The sequence below is a fragment of the Electrona antarctica genome (genome assembly GCF_951216825.1).
Source record: "Electrona antarctica genome assembly, chromosome: 9".
NCBI lineage: Eukaryota > Metazoa > Chordata > Actinopteri > Myctophiformes > Myctophidae > Electrona > Electrona antarctica.
In genome coordinates, this window is record NC_136790.1 from 45,305,965 (window position 1) to 45,324,210 (window position 18,246).

The 18,246-nt window shown below is 42.7% G+C and overlaps 1 protein-coding gene across 1 annotated transcript in view; it reads right to left on the minus strand.

Annotated features, from left to right (window-relative positions):
• The window catches only part of LOC306930012 (acid-sensing ion channel 1-like), a gene marked incomplete at both ends in the record, with an annotated part of 97,651 nt that extends 83,057 nt beyond the window's left edge, over positions 1 to 14,594 (minus strand). Inside the window, one exon of the mRNA XM_079510749.1 lies at positions 14,212 to 14,594. Within this exon, the coding sequence (XP_079366875.1) occupies positions 14,212 to 14,594 (383 nt within the window). The remainder of the gene's footprint in view (positions 1 to 14,211) is intronic.
• Positions 14,595 to 18,246: the final 3,652 nt, after the last annotated feature.

Here is an 18,246-nt window from a genome sequence, read left to right on the forward strand (position 1 = left end):
CATGAAATGGTGTGAGCACCACTGATAAAGAAACATAGGTTTTTCAGAAAAAACGTCTCAGAATCTGTTCTCAATTCTTATTGGGTTAATATAATGGCTTCACATGGACATTGGAGGACCCCTGGTAACCATAGTGACCTCAGTTCATACTCTACCTAAGTGCCTTACCATTGACTATCCCTTCAAGGTCCTGTTAACGTTTGCCTCCAACTTAAAGAGATTATGCTAATAAGAAAAGACTGGGAAACCGTCTGGATATTTCCTCTCCTTGCAGATGCACGGCTGCTATCAGTAGTCGATAAGTACTAACATAAGCTGTAACGGCCCATAAGATTATTAATACAGTAATGAATGCAACAGACTGGTGTGTTGACAATTTTTACTAATTAAAATGCTTTCTATAGTTCACTCAAATATTATGACGTTTGGCATGGCCACACGTTTACACAAAACCAATGTTGACTGAAACTTTTTCAGCTAGGTCAAACTGAGGCTAAACAACTAAGACCCAGCTCAGTGCCCGAGCCTGTCTCTGTTGGGACTGCATCACCACCTTGTCATGTTGTGTTCTACTTGAAAGACACATCTTGTTGGGGTTGATTCCTCAACTTAATTGAATTGTATCCCTATAGCCTCCGCCTTACAAGTAGCACATGGTTGCCAGGAGAGCACTTACTGTAAGCGCTGCACTCGCATATTCCCCTAGTCAGGAGGCTTTCCTTTAACCCATTCAGGCCTGACGTCGAAATTTAAAAAAAAAAGTTTTCTAAATCATGACAATTTTCGGAAAGATTTGAGGCACATTTTAACGATTTTTCAAAAATAGCAGACCTACAAGTTCATAGCGCGCCACTCGGTGGCGCGCTATGAGCTTGTAGATCTGCTATTTTTCAATAGCTAAACTATAACAATGTTTAAAACACCAAAAGGGGTTCCCGCCCCAAAATGGGTTAATGGTTAATGTGGTTAAACGCTAACGTGACATGGATGCGTTCCAGGTCTCAATGGATTAAACGGATACAACCACAACAATATGGGTGGAATTTTAATATTGCCCCGCCACTACTCCCCAAAGCAATCACTGCATGCTCATTATGTGTGGTGGTTGGGGGGGGGGGGGGGACCAAATTGGATCATGGGCCACGACGAGCACTTTAATTTTCAGAAGGAGCCTAAAAGGAGTTAAGGAGCAATCTGTTGCCTTGTTTGTCACCACCTCACAAGAGAACAGTAAATAAAGACAACCCAGTGGGTTCTTCGACAATAGCCTTGTGGTCATTGAACCGAAAAACTGAAACGAAAAACTAGAATATAGATGCTCTATAACATTTCTTAAAGCTACTTGTCGGTTCTACAGTCCCTTGATTTGATACCCCAGGCCACGTGACAAAACAGGGATCACATTGTGTGTTATCCAGGGACGTCGCTGACCATTTGGTTGCCCTACGCGCAATACGTTTGTACTACCCCCCTCCCCCCCGACGACTTTCCTTATGTAGATTGACTACTTTCGCCATTTGATAACTTTGATTGGTCCTAATGTTGGTGCTAAATAACACTTAGGCCTCATTCACATTCATCAAACACCATCAAACAAATGTTTGGTCATTTTTTTAGGCCACCACAATGCTTTTCCAATGGGAGTCACATGGTTTGACCAAACATTTGTTTGATTGCTGATTGCTGATGGTGTTCTGCAACAAACCCCCCCCACCCCACCCCCTCCATCAAACAAAAATGTTTGGTCAAACCATGTGACTCCCATTGGAAAAGCATTGTGGTGGCCTAAAAAAAAAAAAAAAAAAAAAGAACAAACATTTGTTTAATTGGTGTTTGATACGTGTGAATGAGGCCTTAAACTCACTGCTAGAACATGGATGGGGAAGAGGGGCTGCTTCAGCTCTGAGCAGATCCACGTGGTCACGCATGAAACTCGAGGACACGCACACGGGCGCTCGCAATTAAGCGGCGGAGCAAAAATATTATTATGAGGATCGGCTTGGCGCATTTTGTTGCCCCCCGCGGCGTGTTGCCCTACGCACAGTGCGTATGCCTAACGAGTCACGACTGGTGTTGGTGTTATCTCAGTTAATCACCAAATTACCACTAATTGTGTTTATACAATTGTGTGTGGGTTGGATTGTTTGCTCAATGTCCTTGAAAATTAGTACATGCTGCCACTTCATTTCAGTTCTGCAAATTGCTGCTTAAAATGATGACTTGTTTGAAACTGTAACTTTAACAGGGAGACAAACTGAGAGTCATTGATCCTTTTTACAGAAGTGGCATGCAAATGCATACAAATTAGACGCATAAATAGTATAAAAATAAATGTATAAAAAGTAGTATTAGATATTAGTCATAGATCACTTATTCACACATTAAAAGATAATTGTTCCCTGAATGTCCTTAATTAATTCCTTTGTGATGCACCTGGCTGTGCAATTATATTGGTAAAGTGGTACAAATGACAACCGCGGCAGCGAAGATTGGCAACACAATTATGTGAACCCAGAAAATCTCTAATCTCTAATTAGCGATATGCAATGTCACAAACCAACCCCACAATAGTTGCAAAATATTGACGTTGCACATTACACTAAGTCAAGAATAGATGATACGGTACATCACCTAAATCCTATCTTAAAATTGCCTCCTTATGCGTCTCCAGTTATATTCTCTTCAGCACGCAGCAATCACACTACAAATGCAAATGAACAAAATGTATCCAAAATACAACATTGCAACAGGGCTTCGTCTGTCTCCACCAGTCTGTTTACATCATGTCATCTCACTTACAGTTATTATAAACTCCTTCACTCAGTGAATCGCCCTATGGGGAGTGCCATCTCTGGCACGAACACACAGAATTAAACCATATACTTCACGAACAATTCATTGGTCGGGACTTCTGCCCGCCCTGGCATGATGATCACCCCTCCCCCCGAGGTGATAAGAGATCCCATCATGCCCTGCGGGTCATTCCGATTGTCTTCTGCTTGCTGAACGCACGTTAAGCCACGCTACCTGTGTTTGTTATTGTACCTGTTGAACTTGTATCTCACCAAGACGGGCCCTCGGCTTGTACTCAGAGATTTCACAGCGTCTGCAAACTCTCTGGTAGCCCTCTTCACGTCTCTTGCAAAAGATCACGTAAGTGTTTACCGGTTGCTGAAAAGCGTCAAGGTTTTTGTGCAAATAACTGGGGTTACTAAAGTAACCTATAGTTGTCCTGCATGACATTATGTAGCATTCACACATACAGAATACAGTCTACTGATATTGTGAATGTACAGTATAGGGAATGCTTGCTCCGGTAAAGAAACAACGTGGGATTATAAATTGTGTTATTGAAAGAATTGCCCCGCTGACTTTCATCAGCTGATTTAACATTTTGCCAACAAAAAAAAACACATTAATGCTGCCTACTTCAAAATGACCTTTATTTTTGCTAATCACCATATAATTGCGTTCACTGTGGAATTAAAAAAGAAAAACCATTACAATTTACTTGCAATGTTCTGCTCTACGGAGCACAGCTGTGGCTACAAAAGACACAAGAGAGAGAGAGAGCAATTGATTTTCTTTGTTATAAAAATGCGGGACTGGAGTGGAGTAGTGGAATAAATATAAATTGTTATAATTGCGAGTCTAACTTCTAGACTGAAATCAGCCTAGCATAGACAGACTGCCTTCCCTGAAGGAGTGAAGAGTGAAGAGACTTTTTAATGTGGAAGGCCGAGGCCGAAACGTGTTCTCCATAAAATGTGGATTTGTATCGGAGTCTTGCATGCTTTATTTTTGGATTATTATTCAAAGAAACTGCATAATAACAAGTCAATATCACTCTTAATTTTAAGTGCTATAGAGCACCGAAGTCGGACGTCAATATCGGTAGAGGGCGCAAATCCACGGGTTCATGTACTTTTTATTTGCATTGTAATCCCCATAGGGGGATTTTAGATCGCCTCATATAAGAACTGTGTTTGACAAATAAACATGTCATCCCGGCCGTTTCACTCATATGGATATGAAGAATCAACTGACTGAGAGAAAACGCTATTGTTACTGCTACTGAATTAGTTACATTTTCGCTAGAAACAGACTATCATATATGAGTGACTGACTATACAAACGATACAGAGACACCTCCCTGACAATAACGCCGAGACAGCTTGTTTGTTTTGTTTTTGGACCACAATGCTATGAAACGATTTTAAGATGGACCCCATGTTATTCTCCATAGAGAAATTACTTCTGTGAACCAGGCAGAACCAGGGGATGAGGTCAGGACTTCAGCGCTCTATGGGTTCCCACACTTGTTATTCGATATTTTAAGTCTAGCAACAATGAAAACTATCATAAACAGAATAACTATAACAAGTCAGTATCACTCTTAACACTTATTTATATTAAATAATTATATACGTTAGTGTAGCACCAATGAAAACTAAGCATTCTTAAAAAAAATAAAAACAGGATTGACTCTGCCAGGTGCAACCAGCTCCCGTAGCGCCCATTTCTGTTAGTTTCCGACCAGTGTTGTTTTCGTCGACTAATACTAAGACGAAAAATGTTTGCCGACTACCTTTTTCCACTGACGTGGAAACTACATGGAAACTAAATGAAAACTAAGCTATGATGACTAAAACTAAGATTAAATATATTGACAATTTCGTCGACAAATAAAAACTAGACAAATGTGACCAGATTTGACTGAGAGACTGCCATCGCGCACATTCCAGCTTTTCACCAGAGGAGAAAATGTTTTTGTTTTGTTTTTTTCAAAAATGAGTTAATAGCACAGGCAGACTCTTCACATACTAGAGCATGTCTGAAATAAGTGTCAGAGCTGATATCGACATGTAAATATGAAATAAATGCTTAAACATGTATAGCTAGGTGTAATGTTAGAGACCACAGAAGTGAACCTTTCAAGCCTGTTTTCTCAACTCGCTGTTTTCTGCAAGACATTACTCTATAAGCCATATCTCCAAAACTGGTGGGTCAAACTGAACAACCAATATGTCAATTTGAAGCTATGATTCCCTGCTTTCATATGATATGAAAAAACAAAAATTCTAAAAGATCCAATGGCAGTCCCTCAGTCAAATTTAGTCACAAATTTTAGGAAGGGACTAGTGGACAAGAAATCCAGTATAAGTCATTTTACACTTGCTGAAAATAGCCGATCTACAACGCGTCACAGCGCGACGCGTTGTGAGCTTGTAGATCGGCTATTTTCAGCAAGTGTAAAAACAGTCATTACAACGGCACCAAAATACATTTTAGTCGACTAAATCAACTGTAGATTCAGTCGACTAAAATCTTATGATATTTAGTCGACTAAAACTAGACTAACACTAAAACATTCCAGGTGACTAAAACGTGACTGAAACTAAATGAAAACTATTCAAGAGACTATGACTAAAACTAAAATCAAAATTTGCTGCCAAAAACAACACTGTTTCCGACATTCTTTTGTTGGTTCACTCACTGTGTTTTGTCATGGCTTTCCCCTAGCTCCAATTAACTCATCAACATTAGCTTCTGTTGCCACTCGCTCCGCGTTGCGACTGTTTTTCAGAGTATGGGTTTTTATGTGGGTTTTATGGGTAAGTCTCGCATTGGCTTAGACGCAGCCTAGAGGCAGCCAGTCGTCTTTACGGTCGTCAGTAGTGACGAGTGCAAATGTAGTCCATGCGCTTTTCAAGCACCTGGCAAAAGAAATAGCAATTCAGATTTACTCTTATTTTGAAATTTCTATGACCGAAAGTGAAACGTTTCCTTTGCTATAGGACGCACGGTCTTATTCCGAAGGCAGACCGTTCGGAAGACAAGTGTTTACACTACTGGCACTGGCTTGACGAACACAACACAAGTCAAAGTCGTGGAAAATCATTGATTTCAATAAAACGAGCCTTAATCCAATGAATGGACATAATCAAGCTTTTCATAAGGAAGGCTTTAGGCAGCTTGGCTACATTAAGGACATTTCAGACGACACCTAGTAAGTCGTTATATCGCGATACCGTTGCCTTTTTGCAATACTGATCTGATACTGTTCATACCTCGATAACAGTATATATTGTGCAGCCTTAACCTGTGGCATGTCGCCCAGGTGTGAACAAATCCATGCTCAATATGGTCAACATTAACGCAGGAGGCCATTCTCCTACTTCGAGCTCAGCCAATTTCCTTCTCTGACATGGGTTATTATATCACACAAGAAGTTTCTACAGCAATACGATGGCTCCACCGCCACCGGCCAAAGTCACCTCCTGCATCACATCTCGCAGAGCGCGGCTGCAGGGAGGCAGGGAACACCTCCCTTGAGGCTCAGTTGGACAGAGGGTGAGAAATGCAGTGCGAGTGTTTATCGGTAGGACAACACGGTAGCTTCACAAACAGCGCTAATTACACAGGGATAAAGGCTTGTTCATCACACAGCTTACGAGCCACAAGTTAATTGCCTCTGCTTGTAGTCCCATCCCCCCTTCTGTCTGAAGTCTGCGATCATCCCAAAGTCACTCTGGCATGGAAGCGACTTCTCCCTACCTTTCATTTGCTGTTTACTTGACGTTTTCTTAATCGATTTTTTGGCATCGCAACATTTGTTCTTTTCCAAAATTCCGACAAGGTCTGCCAAGACATGCCATATAACAGCGATTCAGGGATTCAAGCCAACACGGACACAGTCAGAAGCTGTGAGTGAGTGTTAAATGAAACATACATGTGTAGTGTGTTTTAATGTATAGTCTGGTTTATGTTATACCACACTGCAATTGTAATGCCCCCTAGAGGTTGATTTAAATGAGACTTCCAGGATATGTTTCAGGTAGGGTTGTTGACTTTGTTCAATTTATTTGCCAAGCCACACCCTTTTGAAGTTCATTGGTCAATATCTTCAAACCTGAATAAGATATAACTAGAAAAAGTGCCCTTCTGGGCACAGGTCTCCACCAGGAGGATAGGAGTACTGTGTGTGATTTCTTCCTCAGCCTAGTGGGAATATGCATGCACAGTTTCACCACAATCGGACGCTGCGTTGAGTAGTTGTGGCAATTTGTACAAAACGGGTACAAAGCGGGCTACTCCTGAAAGGTTTAGAAGCCAATCGTAGGCAATGAAGGTGGATTATGAGAAATCAAACAAACGCGTCTTGATCACATGACTATGGAGAGCATGTGTACCGATTTGCGTGAAATTTGGATAAAATCTGAAGGAGTAATATTAGAAAATGTGTTTTACATATGTCAGCCTCCTGGTGGCGCTATAAAGAGCAGATGTGAAAAATTCCAGGCAAAGGTTTTTCCTTGGCCTCTAGGGAGTTGGCATACAAAGATCTGTGCAGTTAGAGGTGAAAACACCTTTCGACGAGTTATAGCGCCACCATGAGGCTGAGTTGAAAATGTTCACGTGGCATTTCTTCCTCGGCCTAGTGGGAATGTGCGTGCACAATTTCACGGAAATCACACGATGTGTTCATGATCTGCAGCATTTTGTTTGAAACTGAGCACTCCTGCGAACTTTGGAAGCCAATCTTAGCCAATCAGGATGGAGTCTGAGAAATCTGAAAGAGCCGTTTCGTTGGGTACATAGGCTCTAGAGAGACTGTGTACCAATTTGCGTCTATGGACAAAATATGTAGGTGTACTGTCCAAAAACTTGTTTTGCACATAGCGGCCTCCTGGTGGCGCTATAACAGGCCGTTCTGGAAATTCTGGGGCAGAGGTTCATCGTTGGCATCCAGGGAGTGTGTGTGCAAAATTTGACATCGACCGGGTTAACGGTGCCGGAGATTAGCTGTTCACAGACGGACGGACGGACGGACGGAGTGCAAAACATACTCTCTCCCCATGCCTTCGGCCTGGTGGAGACAATAAGTCATGTCACACTTGCATGCTGAAAATAGCAGATCTATTTTCAGCAAGTGAAAAGAACAGCATTTTGTTTGACTAAATCAACTGTAGATTTAGTCGACTAAAATCTTATGACATTTAGTCGACTAAAACTAGACTAACACTAAAACATTCCAGGTGACTAAAACGTGACTAAAACTAAATGAAAGCTATTCAAGAGACTACGACTAAAACTAAAATCTGCTGCCAAAAACAACACTGCTGTAGTGTTAGATGCATCTCCAGCAATCTGAATGCATATATGAAGAGTTCACAGAGGCCAAGTCATTCAATAGGGAAACGGACTGCATTTGCAACACAGTCCAGTCCTATGTACTGTACACTGTGCACCACAGAAGGCTGTGCCTTAGGCAATAGAGACCTGAGGATCAATAATAAAGAATGTGCACTGAGTGATGGGTTCAAAATGGCATTTAGATGTGTTTATTATGCAGATTTTTTTTTGCCATAACGGCATCGTGCGTGTGTGTGTGTTTGTCTGTGTGTCTGTGTGTGTGTGTGTGTTTGCGTGGATGATGCGTGTGTCTTGGGTCTGTGAATAGCTGTGAATAATAAGTGGAGGAAATCATATAAGAGTAGGTGGTTAGAATAATAATTGGATTATATATTGTAATTACTTATAGAGATGGTGAATATTTAAGAAGGGGGTAGGAGTAAATAAGTCTTTACTTCTTCCTACTCCTTTTTGAACTTCAGGTGGAAGATCAATGATCACATTGTTGTCATAACTTTCATATTTCATTCAAAAAAGAAATATACATGCATTGTGGTTCTTTTTTATTATTATTTTATTTTACTGTTTTACCTGAAGGTTCAAAATAAAGATAATCAAATCAAAATCAAAATCAAAATCAAATAATCTACTGTAGGACGCACAGTAGAGCACCCCCCCCCCCCCCCCCAAAGAAAAAACAAAACAACATTAAAGAGAAAATCATCGAGTACTCCAAGTTGGTTTCATCATGATGCTATATCCTACTATAAATGCGCCACGTCTCTGCGTGCGTGTGTGTACGGTTGTAATGCATGTAACTCGAGAACCGTTTGCACCACCGACTTCACATTCGACACACACGGTCCACATCCCCGCGGGGAGTGCAGTGCCCGGTATTGAATCAGACGGACCGACGGTTTTCCAGAACCACCCCAAAAGGCTCTGTCAGCTCTGCCAGTGGGCCTAATCAGCCTAAATCCCCTCACCTGTGCAATTTCCAGCCTCTGCCTCAGCCAATTGATTGCCATGGCAACCCCACACCTGCAAATGGATTACTTAACCACTCCACTTTACAGTCAGTTTGCACTCTTCACACATAGGCAGACAGACAAAACGGGTGCTATGACAAGTTGACAGCGGGTATTATTAGGTTCCCAAGTTGCATCGCTCTCAAGTAGGCCGGTGGCCGACTGGCACATACAGGTCTAGTTGAGATTTAAATACATGTGCACTTCAGCACCATGGACAGCTCTAAATAGAAATAAAGCAAGGAATTCCTCCTCCAATAGCATTAGCTTTTGGAGGAGGAGTTTGTTAACTCTAATGTTTTTCTGTTCTTTTTCTTATTTTTGTTCATGTACCGTAGCCCTGGTAGCATTTATAGTTTATTGGATATTAATATTTAAACCTAATTTAGGTTTACTACTTTGTGTTAGTTGACACCGCGTCACTATAGTGTCCGTAGTGAAAATTAATGACTTGCCTACTAGTTTTGCTGTGAATGTCGAGTTCCTTACTGGTCCTTCTGCCTGCAATTAAAGCTGGCTGTTCTTTTGAAGCCGTGTCTAGCGCGTCATCTTTGAACCGAGTAACCACACAACTCCCCACAATATACAATTGAGTTCTTGGCTCTTGCATGTCAGCCGGGGTCCTCTTGAGAGGGCGGGCCCATTTCAACTGAAAAGGAGTTTAACACAGAGCTAAGGCTGCCAATTCCCACATGTATATGCCCTGGCCTACACAGTCACACAGTACAGCACAGAGAAGGGCGAATAAATCTGCAGTTGACAGCTACACAAGTCAAAGATGGGGTGGTCATAGCAACCAGCAGTCTAATGGTCATACTAGCAAGGTTGAACAATTAGCAAGTGCAATAGCTGCGAATCCAAGTCTAAATTACACATCATTCATCTCCTCCTTGATGGCATATTGTCTGTCTGTCTGTCTGTCTGTCTGTCTGTCTGTCTGTCTGTCTGTCTGTCTGTCTGTGTGTGTGTGGGGGGGAGGGGGGTGGGGGTCTGCTCCCTGTAATAATGATTGAGAAACTAGTCGTACGTCTTCAATTACCCAACAGGAGTGTTGGTGATGTGATGTGTAAAATGACAAGTTCTCTTTTCATCAACACATACTACTGTATCAATCCAGGTTCAGCCCTGCAGTTTAATAACGTCCTGTGTTTCACCCTGGAGAGTCAGGCACAAATGAGTCTGTAGAAAATGATTGATACGGCGACATTGTCCCAAGAAAATAAACTCTCTCATGCCTTTCATTTTCATTTAACGTTTTCTCTATTTGCTACTTCCACAGATGACCAGTGGTAGAAGAACTACTCGGATGTTTTACTTTAGTTAAAGTAGTAGTAAAAAAATACTTTGTTACAAAGTAAATCGCCTATACATTCAACATTTTACTTGAGTAAAAGTATAAAGGTGTTGTAGGATCTTGATGTGATATTGCAGAATGAGAAACAGGGAGACTCAGGTTGTAACGTCTCTTCAGTAAACATGGTTTATTAGAAAAGGTTACAAGTCAATCTTGGAGTCCGGTGCGAGGGACAGGCCATCTGAGTCCGCTGCCAGTCCGCGAGTTCATTTGCTGTACATCTCCCGTCCAAGGCTGAGTCTATATACCTCTACCAGTCCGAGTCTATGAGTCCATCTCTGTCCACCGCCCAGTTCCTTTGTTCAACCATATAATAAGGGAAAGTTAGCTTAAGTTATGGATAATCTGGAAAAGAAATGCTTACCACTAGCTTTCTTCACATATGTGTTCATAAAGGTGTCTACTATCACAGAAGAAATTGTTCCAAGCCAACTCCCTTGGGAAACTTCATGGGAGCCAATCAAAGTTGGGGTACACGGAGAGCCTATAGGCTAACAGCAGTCCAATATCAGCTTGTGAGGTGTGTAAATAGGGTTTTATTTGGGGTGCTGAATCCGTTCCAACCATTCATTTTCAGTAAAAATGACTTCTGGCCATACAATTGGCCATGCCTGCTTTTGTATGTCCCAGACATACTAGTGTAATAACTAATAATCCATTTATGCATATCTCAATGGATGTCTATGGTGTTTTCTTGTTTGTGTGTTGGTGTGGGGGGCATATTAAAATATAAAAAGCATTTTATTAATATATCACAAATGCATCTTAATTGAAACTAACTGTTGAAACAGAAGTAGATGGACAATCTTTAATGGATTTAACTGATTTATTATTTTCAGAATCAGAAAGACTTTATTGTCACACCTTTAAAACAATTAAAGGTAAAATAAGGGGGAAATTAATGTGCCGATTTTCATGGCTCTATGATATCACAATGTCACACATTGATCAACACATAATAAAAAACTAAGGTGCTAAAATGTAAGTATGCTTTTGTAAACAATAATTACAAATATGAATAAACATACAACTATCTCTACTCTTCCAACTCCCTGGCATCTCCCTCACTGCTCTTGTCATCTAGCTTGTTGTTCTTGCAAAATTTGCCATGGCAGTTACCACAAGCAGAAATGCACTGTGCATTAAAATGCAGTGTGTACTGTGTACACTCCCCCTCATAGATGCAACTGACTAACTTCAGAAGATAGTCTGGTGTGATGGGGTCTGTTCATTGACGGTACAGACTCATAGCCTTTGTCACCAAGCTTCCATCCATACTCCAGTACATTATGGATGGAGATTATGGATGGATCATGGAAGCTTGGTGGTGGTACACTGGATGTACTGTACATCCAGTGATGGACTTTGCAGCAGCAGCCTCTGGTCTGGATATAAGCTCGGAGAGAGTGCTGTGCTGCGGCTCCTGCTGTTGGGGGCAGTTTTTCTGGTTTGATACTCCCAGTAGCGGTAGTAGTTCTGCAAGACTGACAAAGTGGAGAGGGCTATGGAAGTTTTGGACATCCAAGCCAACAAGGAGGACATCATCACAGCCAGTTGTGAACTATTCAAGTTCATGTTCCATGGGAAATCGCACGAATGTTTTGGGGACTGGAGATTTGACATCTTCAGCAAGCAGGCCTGGAAGTATCAAAACAGAAAAACTGCCCCCAACAACAGGAGCAGCAGCACAGCACTCTCTCCGAGCTTATATCCAGACCAGAGATTGGCAGCTTCCATTCATACTCCAGTATACATACTGGAGAATGGATGGAAGCTTGGTGACAAAGGTGACATATTAGTTATTATGCATGTTTGGGACATACAAAAGCAGCCAATTTTATAGCCAGGAAGTCATTTTTACTGAAAGGTATTGGCTGGAACAGATTCAGCACCCCCAAAAAAACCTATTTACACACCTCAGAAGCTAATAATGTCCTGCATTTATCCTAGGCCCTCCGTGTACCCCGACTTTGATTGGCTCCCACAAAGTTTCCCAAGGGAGTTGGCTTGGAACTAATTTTGCTGTGATAGTAGACACCTTTATGAACACATCTGTGAAGAAAGCTAGTGGTAAGCATTTTTTTTCCAGATTTGCCAAAACTTAAGCTAATTTTCCCTAACTAATACTACTTATATGGAGAATTACCATGAGTGTCTATGTACAAGCAATGTATATATTAATGTGTGTTGGACACGCACAGGGTTAAATAACGTGTGTGTGTGTGTGTGTGTGTGTGTGTGTGTGTGTGTGTGTGTGTGTGTGTGTGTGTGTGTGTGTGTGTGTGTGTGTGTGTGTGTGTCTTATATGATCGAGGACCAAGAGGGTGCATGAGTGTGCGTGAGCTTATGCAAGTTGGGAGTGCTGTTGATTAATTGTACCCCTCCAAGATACAGTATGTATGTGAGTTGATGTAATCCAGCTGTGGGGCTAACCAATCGTGACTGTGTGTGGCTGTGTGCTTGTCTCCCTATGGCTCTCTGCCAGTGAGCTAGTGTACTCTGTAATATTGTATCCAGATACTTAATGTCAATACACGACAGTGTGTTGCCATCAAAATACTTACAGTACTCATTGTGCAAAATGGCCCAATTTTAAAATTTCTCTCTAAATCTGATCTCCAAGCACACAAAGCATCTCAATTTTATAGTATAAAAGCAGGCGTCACATCGAACTTTGATTCTGCCTATGACTGAGGGCGGATTCTGTCAATGCATTTCAATATTAATGGAGCGATTTGTTGCCATTTGCGGATTTCCACTCATGGAACAAACATTGAAAAGCATTGGCAGGAATCCACCCTCATAGGCAGAATAAAAGTCCGGTGTGACCACACCGGAGTGGTTAATCCTGCAAAGAAACTAAAACTGTCAAATAATTTGCAGTGGAGTAAAATGTACAATATTTGCCTCTGAGATGTAGTGGAGTAGAAGTATAAAGTATTGCATTTTTCTAATGTTCAAGTAAAGTACGTCAGAACTTTAAGCCTACTTAACAGTACAAGTACTTGAGTAAACGTGCCTACAGTTACTTTCAACCACAGAGAACCTCTCTTTGACCCTCAATTATCTCTGGTCGAAGTCAGTGCAGGTTCATAAATTCACAGAGTGCCTAAAGAGGTTTTGCATGTAATAGCAGCATGGAATTTGTACTGCTGCCAAGTTGAACAGCGAAAGCCAGCCAGAGATGGGTGTTAAAACACCAGATATATGATAGCATGAGACATGATCGCTTCAAGCCCAGCATCAATCAACATAATATCAAACCAGCCATACGATGACCCTGTCAGTGTCAATTATTCAAATATATCGGATTATTTCATAGGCGTAGGTGTGCAGCAGCATTCACAGTTCACACAACCTGTAGCATACTCTACTGCCTAATAATGTAAGTCCATAGTCAACTGTTTAAGAATCTATAGGGTGATGCTTTAATATTGAGAGTCCGTACCTCTTCTCGTTATCATCATGAGAACAACAACAGTGATGGATTCAGCCAGGTGAGCTAACACATTGAAGAACTCATTGCAAACTTTTAAGTGACAGCCTGTGGTAACAGAGATTCTCACACACACACACACACACACAATCTTAAGTGACAACATGTGGTGTTGGCAAAAAGTACAGATGAGACAGACAACAGAGATGCTCTTTCACACACACACACACACACACACACACACAGAGTGCACGCACCTGCCGTTTAGCAACGCGAGGAGCTCGCCGGCGTGGTACAGGTCGTTGCGCGTCACCCGGCTGAAGCGGAACGAGTTGAGGTTGCAGAAGGTGACGGCCGGGAACACCATGAGGTTGGCCGCCACCTCGTCCAGCTTGGTGACGTGCGGGTACTGGAAGTAGAGCTGCACGCGGTCCACGCACACCAGCACCAGCACGCCCAGGGAGCCCAGGAAGAACAGGATCCAGAGCGTGCGCTTGATGCACATGCGCTCGTACGTGAACATGTGCGAGATGCCGTGAAGCGTGGAGCGGCTGGCGAACACCTCGATGGGCGCCGGCCGCTTGTACGTATTATCCATGGTGTCCATGTCTTCTCCTGACTCCGCGGCTTTGGCGTCCATGGTTGGTGGGTTGGTTGGTGGTGGAGTTGAGAGGATAGGATGATGAGGGGGAGAATAATCTCAAGACTTTTTCCTCCACACACACACACACGCTCTCAACTGGAAGGAGGTGACTGTAGTGCTGCGAGTTCACGCCCCTCTATAGATACGCTGCATGTGTTTGTAATGTTTTTCATTCAAGTCAGTGAGATGATGTTGCGTCACTCACTCACTCACCACCAGCGAGATCAGCAGCACCGGCGAAATGGAAGCAAAGATCCATCAAACAAGCCAGACCATTTCACATGAAGAGAGATTATTTCAACCTATTTGTTGTTTCGTTAACCTGCAGATTAAAACGGACCAATCAAGCGAATAACGATATATCCTCCACTAGCGCGCACGGATAGAATCCAACCCTGTATATGTCCACTCCTTACGCGCTGCTGGAACGATATAGTATGAACTGAAGCTCAAGTGGATATTCCGTCTTCAAACTTGAACTGTATCATAATCGATGGAACAGAAAGAATTCAATGGGTGCAACAATTAAAAAAATAATCCTGAAAACAAAAAGAATCACAGCAGCAAAACGTCGTAGACAGCTATAGAGCTGTACGCCTTTCTCTGTGTCGTCCCCCAGGCAGCTGTGTAACAACAAACACTCTTGAATTGTTTTCATATGCCTGTTGTTAAAACAATTGCGATTTAAGCCAGTTGGTTATAACCAAACAAACAGCCGCATCATGGGCAGGGAGGGAAGGTTTCTGTCAGATCCCGGCGGTGCGCGGCGACTGCACGCTTGTATCCCTGTCGAGCGGACGCCACCACCACAACAATGCAGTCATAATAATAACTCCGTTCTTTTTTTTTTCCTCCTGCGGGGCTTATCCTTTTAAAAGAACGTCTCCCGAATGAAGCGATGCGAGACCAGAGCAGAAGAAAAGGAAAAAAAAAACATAATCCCCAAATGAGCAGCAGAAGCTTCTCTCTCTTTCTCTCTCTCTCTCTCGGGGAATTCTCGGGAAACCCTCCGAGACACAGCCGTGTGGCTTACCCGGATCAATTAAATTCGCCCCTATCACGAGAGAGCAAGGATTGGATGGATGGCACGTGTTTTACAATGGGGGGGCGACGAGGAGGGGTGCTGTTGTTGCGGCCGCCTGCCTGCAAGTCGCAGTCACTTCGTCACTTCTTGTCTGATGTAACTCATACTCAGTTATGATGATGAACACATGGTTCAGCATTCTCGTGTAGAACACATGTGTGGGTTATTATATAGGAGCACAAACAGGGCATGGGGAAATATGAGGGTTTGAGAGAGAGAGAGAGGTCAGAGCAGAGGTAGAACTGCTGACGTGAGCTGTAAGGTAGGCATAGGCTAGGCGCCTGCAGCTCTCTCTCTCACACACACACACACACACACACACACACACACACACACACATACATCCAAGGGGCAGACCACCACTAATACGCTCCCCCCCTACACACACACACACACACACAGTCACACACACACACACACACAGTCACACACACACACACACACACACACACACATCCAAGGGGCAGACCACCACTAATACGCCCATATAAATAACAACACAGACACACTCACAGTGACTCTCTCTCTCTCTCTCTCTCTCCACTAATACACAAAACAATAACAACACAAACAAACACACACTCACAAGTCACGACAGACTCTCACACACACACACACACACACACACACACACACACACACACACACACAGATCATCACCATGCATTTGTGCACATGCACACACACACACACACATCCAAGGGGCAGACCACCACTAATACGCCCATATAAATAACGACATAGACACACTCACAGTGACTCTCTCTCTCTCTCCCTCACACACACACACACACACATACACACACACACACACATCCAAGGGGCAGACCACCACTAATACGCCCCCCCCCCCCCCCCCCCCTACACACACGCACACACACACACACACACATCCAAGGGGCAGACCACCACTAATACGCCCATATAATTAACGACATAGACACACTCACAGTGACTCTCTCTCTCTCTCTCTCCCTCACACACACACACACACACACACACACACACACAGGAAAAAATCTATTTCCTCCCAGACCAATCCTCAGTTGTTTGGTGTTGACTGGAATGGAAAAATGTGTCAGGGAGAATAAGGGATCCGAGCGGAGATAGGCAGCCAAGATGTGCTGTAGGAGACTGTTAATGCCAAACGTGTCATAGAAACCCTATCTCCACACAGAGAGCAGCTCACCCGTGAAATTGCTCATAATGCGTCCATAATCGCCATTTGCCACAGTATTGACTGCAACAATGTGGCAGTCATCTATAAAGGGAACGTCTTTATTGATCAGCAGCATATTGGGAAGCTGCCTGTGAGACATGTCTCATATTCTCCACTGGGGTGATGTGAATAGTGAATTCTAGGCAGCCACTGTGACACAGCCCAACGCAGAACAAGATCTAAGATATGAAATTACTCTGTAACCTGTGCTGGGCTAAGTGCATCCAGATCTCTTTTTGTCATTGCTATACCTGGTAGTGTATGACGATAGATTGGCCTACAAGGAGGCTAGTCATATCCTTTTACGTTATTCTGAAGAACCCAATACTATAATGGTCTTTCAGTGCTATACCTGTGTATAGCACATGTCTGCATGACAAAGCCATTCTTATGTTGTATCGGCTCTAAGGTTCTAATCTAAGGTTTGAAGTTTGAACCAAAATAAATTGCATTTGCAATAGTAATCATTCAAGGTTTTTTATAATCCTTAGGGTCATCATCCATAACATATACATAATTGTCAATGAAATAATTAGTGGATCATGGTAAATTCAGGGGTTGAAAGTTGGGGTACCATTTACAACCTATATAAGGCTACATTTTCACATTTTCATTATGCTTTAAGTAGCATGTGAAGTGTGAAACTAGGGGGTTTTCAGGATTCTGAATCCATTCCAAGCATTCATTTTGCATGAAAAACACTCCTTGGGCTAAATTAGGCCATATAGCCACTTGACCTCATCACATTTGTGGTGACCGCTATAGGCATTTTTAGCCCTTGCAATCCATTCAGAATCATGAAAACCCCCTAGTTTGACACGTCACATGCTACTTAAGGCATAATGAAAATGTGAACATGCCTCCCAAAGGATCATAAAGAACCTTGAACGATTATTGCAATTTATTTTGGGTCACAGCCCTTTTTAGCTTAGATTGACTGGCCTATTGTGGCGTAGCCTTCACGGTACCTGCCTTTACCCTATCGTTCATCCAACCTGCTCAGACTTCCCTGGAGGTTGAGAATGATTCTCCTTCAATGGTATCTGGATGGATCTCTTGACAAAGGCATTGTTCTGTGCAGCCTATAGTTAAGCCAGCTTGCTCAGATCTCCCTGTGAATCGGGCCTGAGAACTCTTCCCACTGGTGTTTATGTCAACCCATGAATATGAGCCTCTTTCCCAAAGCACTGAGGTTAGCAGAAAAGTCGGAATCAAACAGTAGGTCCAGACTCCAGAGACCATCTGATGACAAGGAATGATTGTATTATTATGCCTATACAAGATTATACAGGAACGGCTGCAAGGAATGCTTCTGTTCCAAGTAAGCACACAATTATCCAGTATTT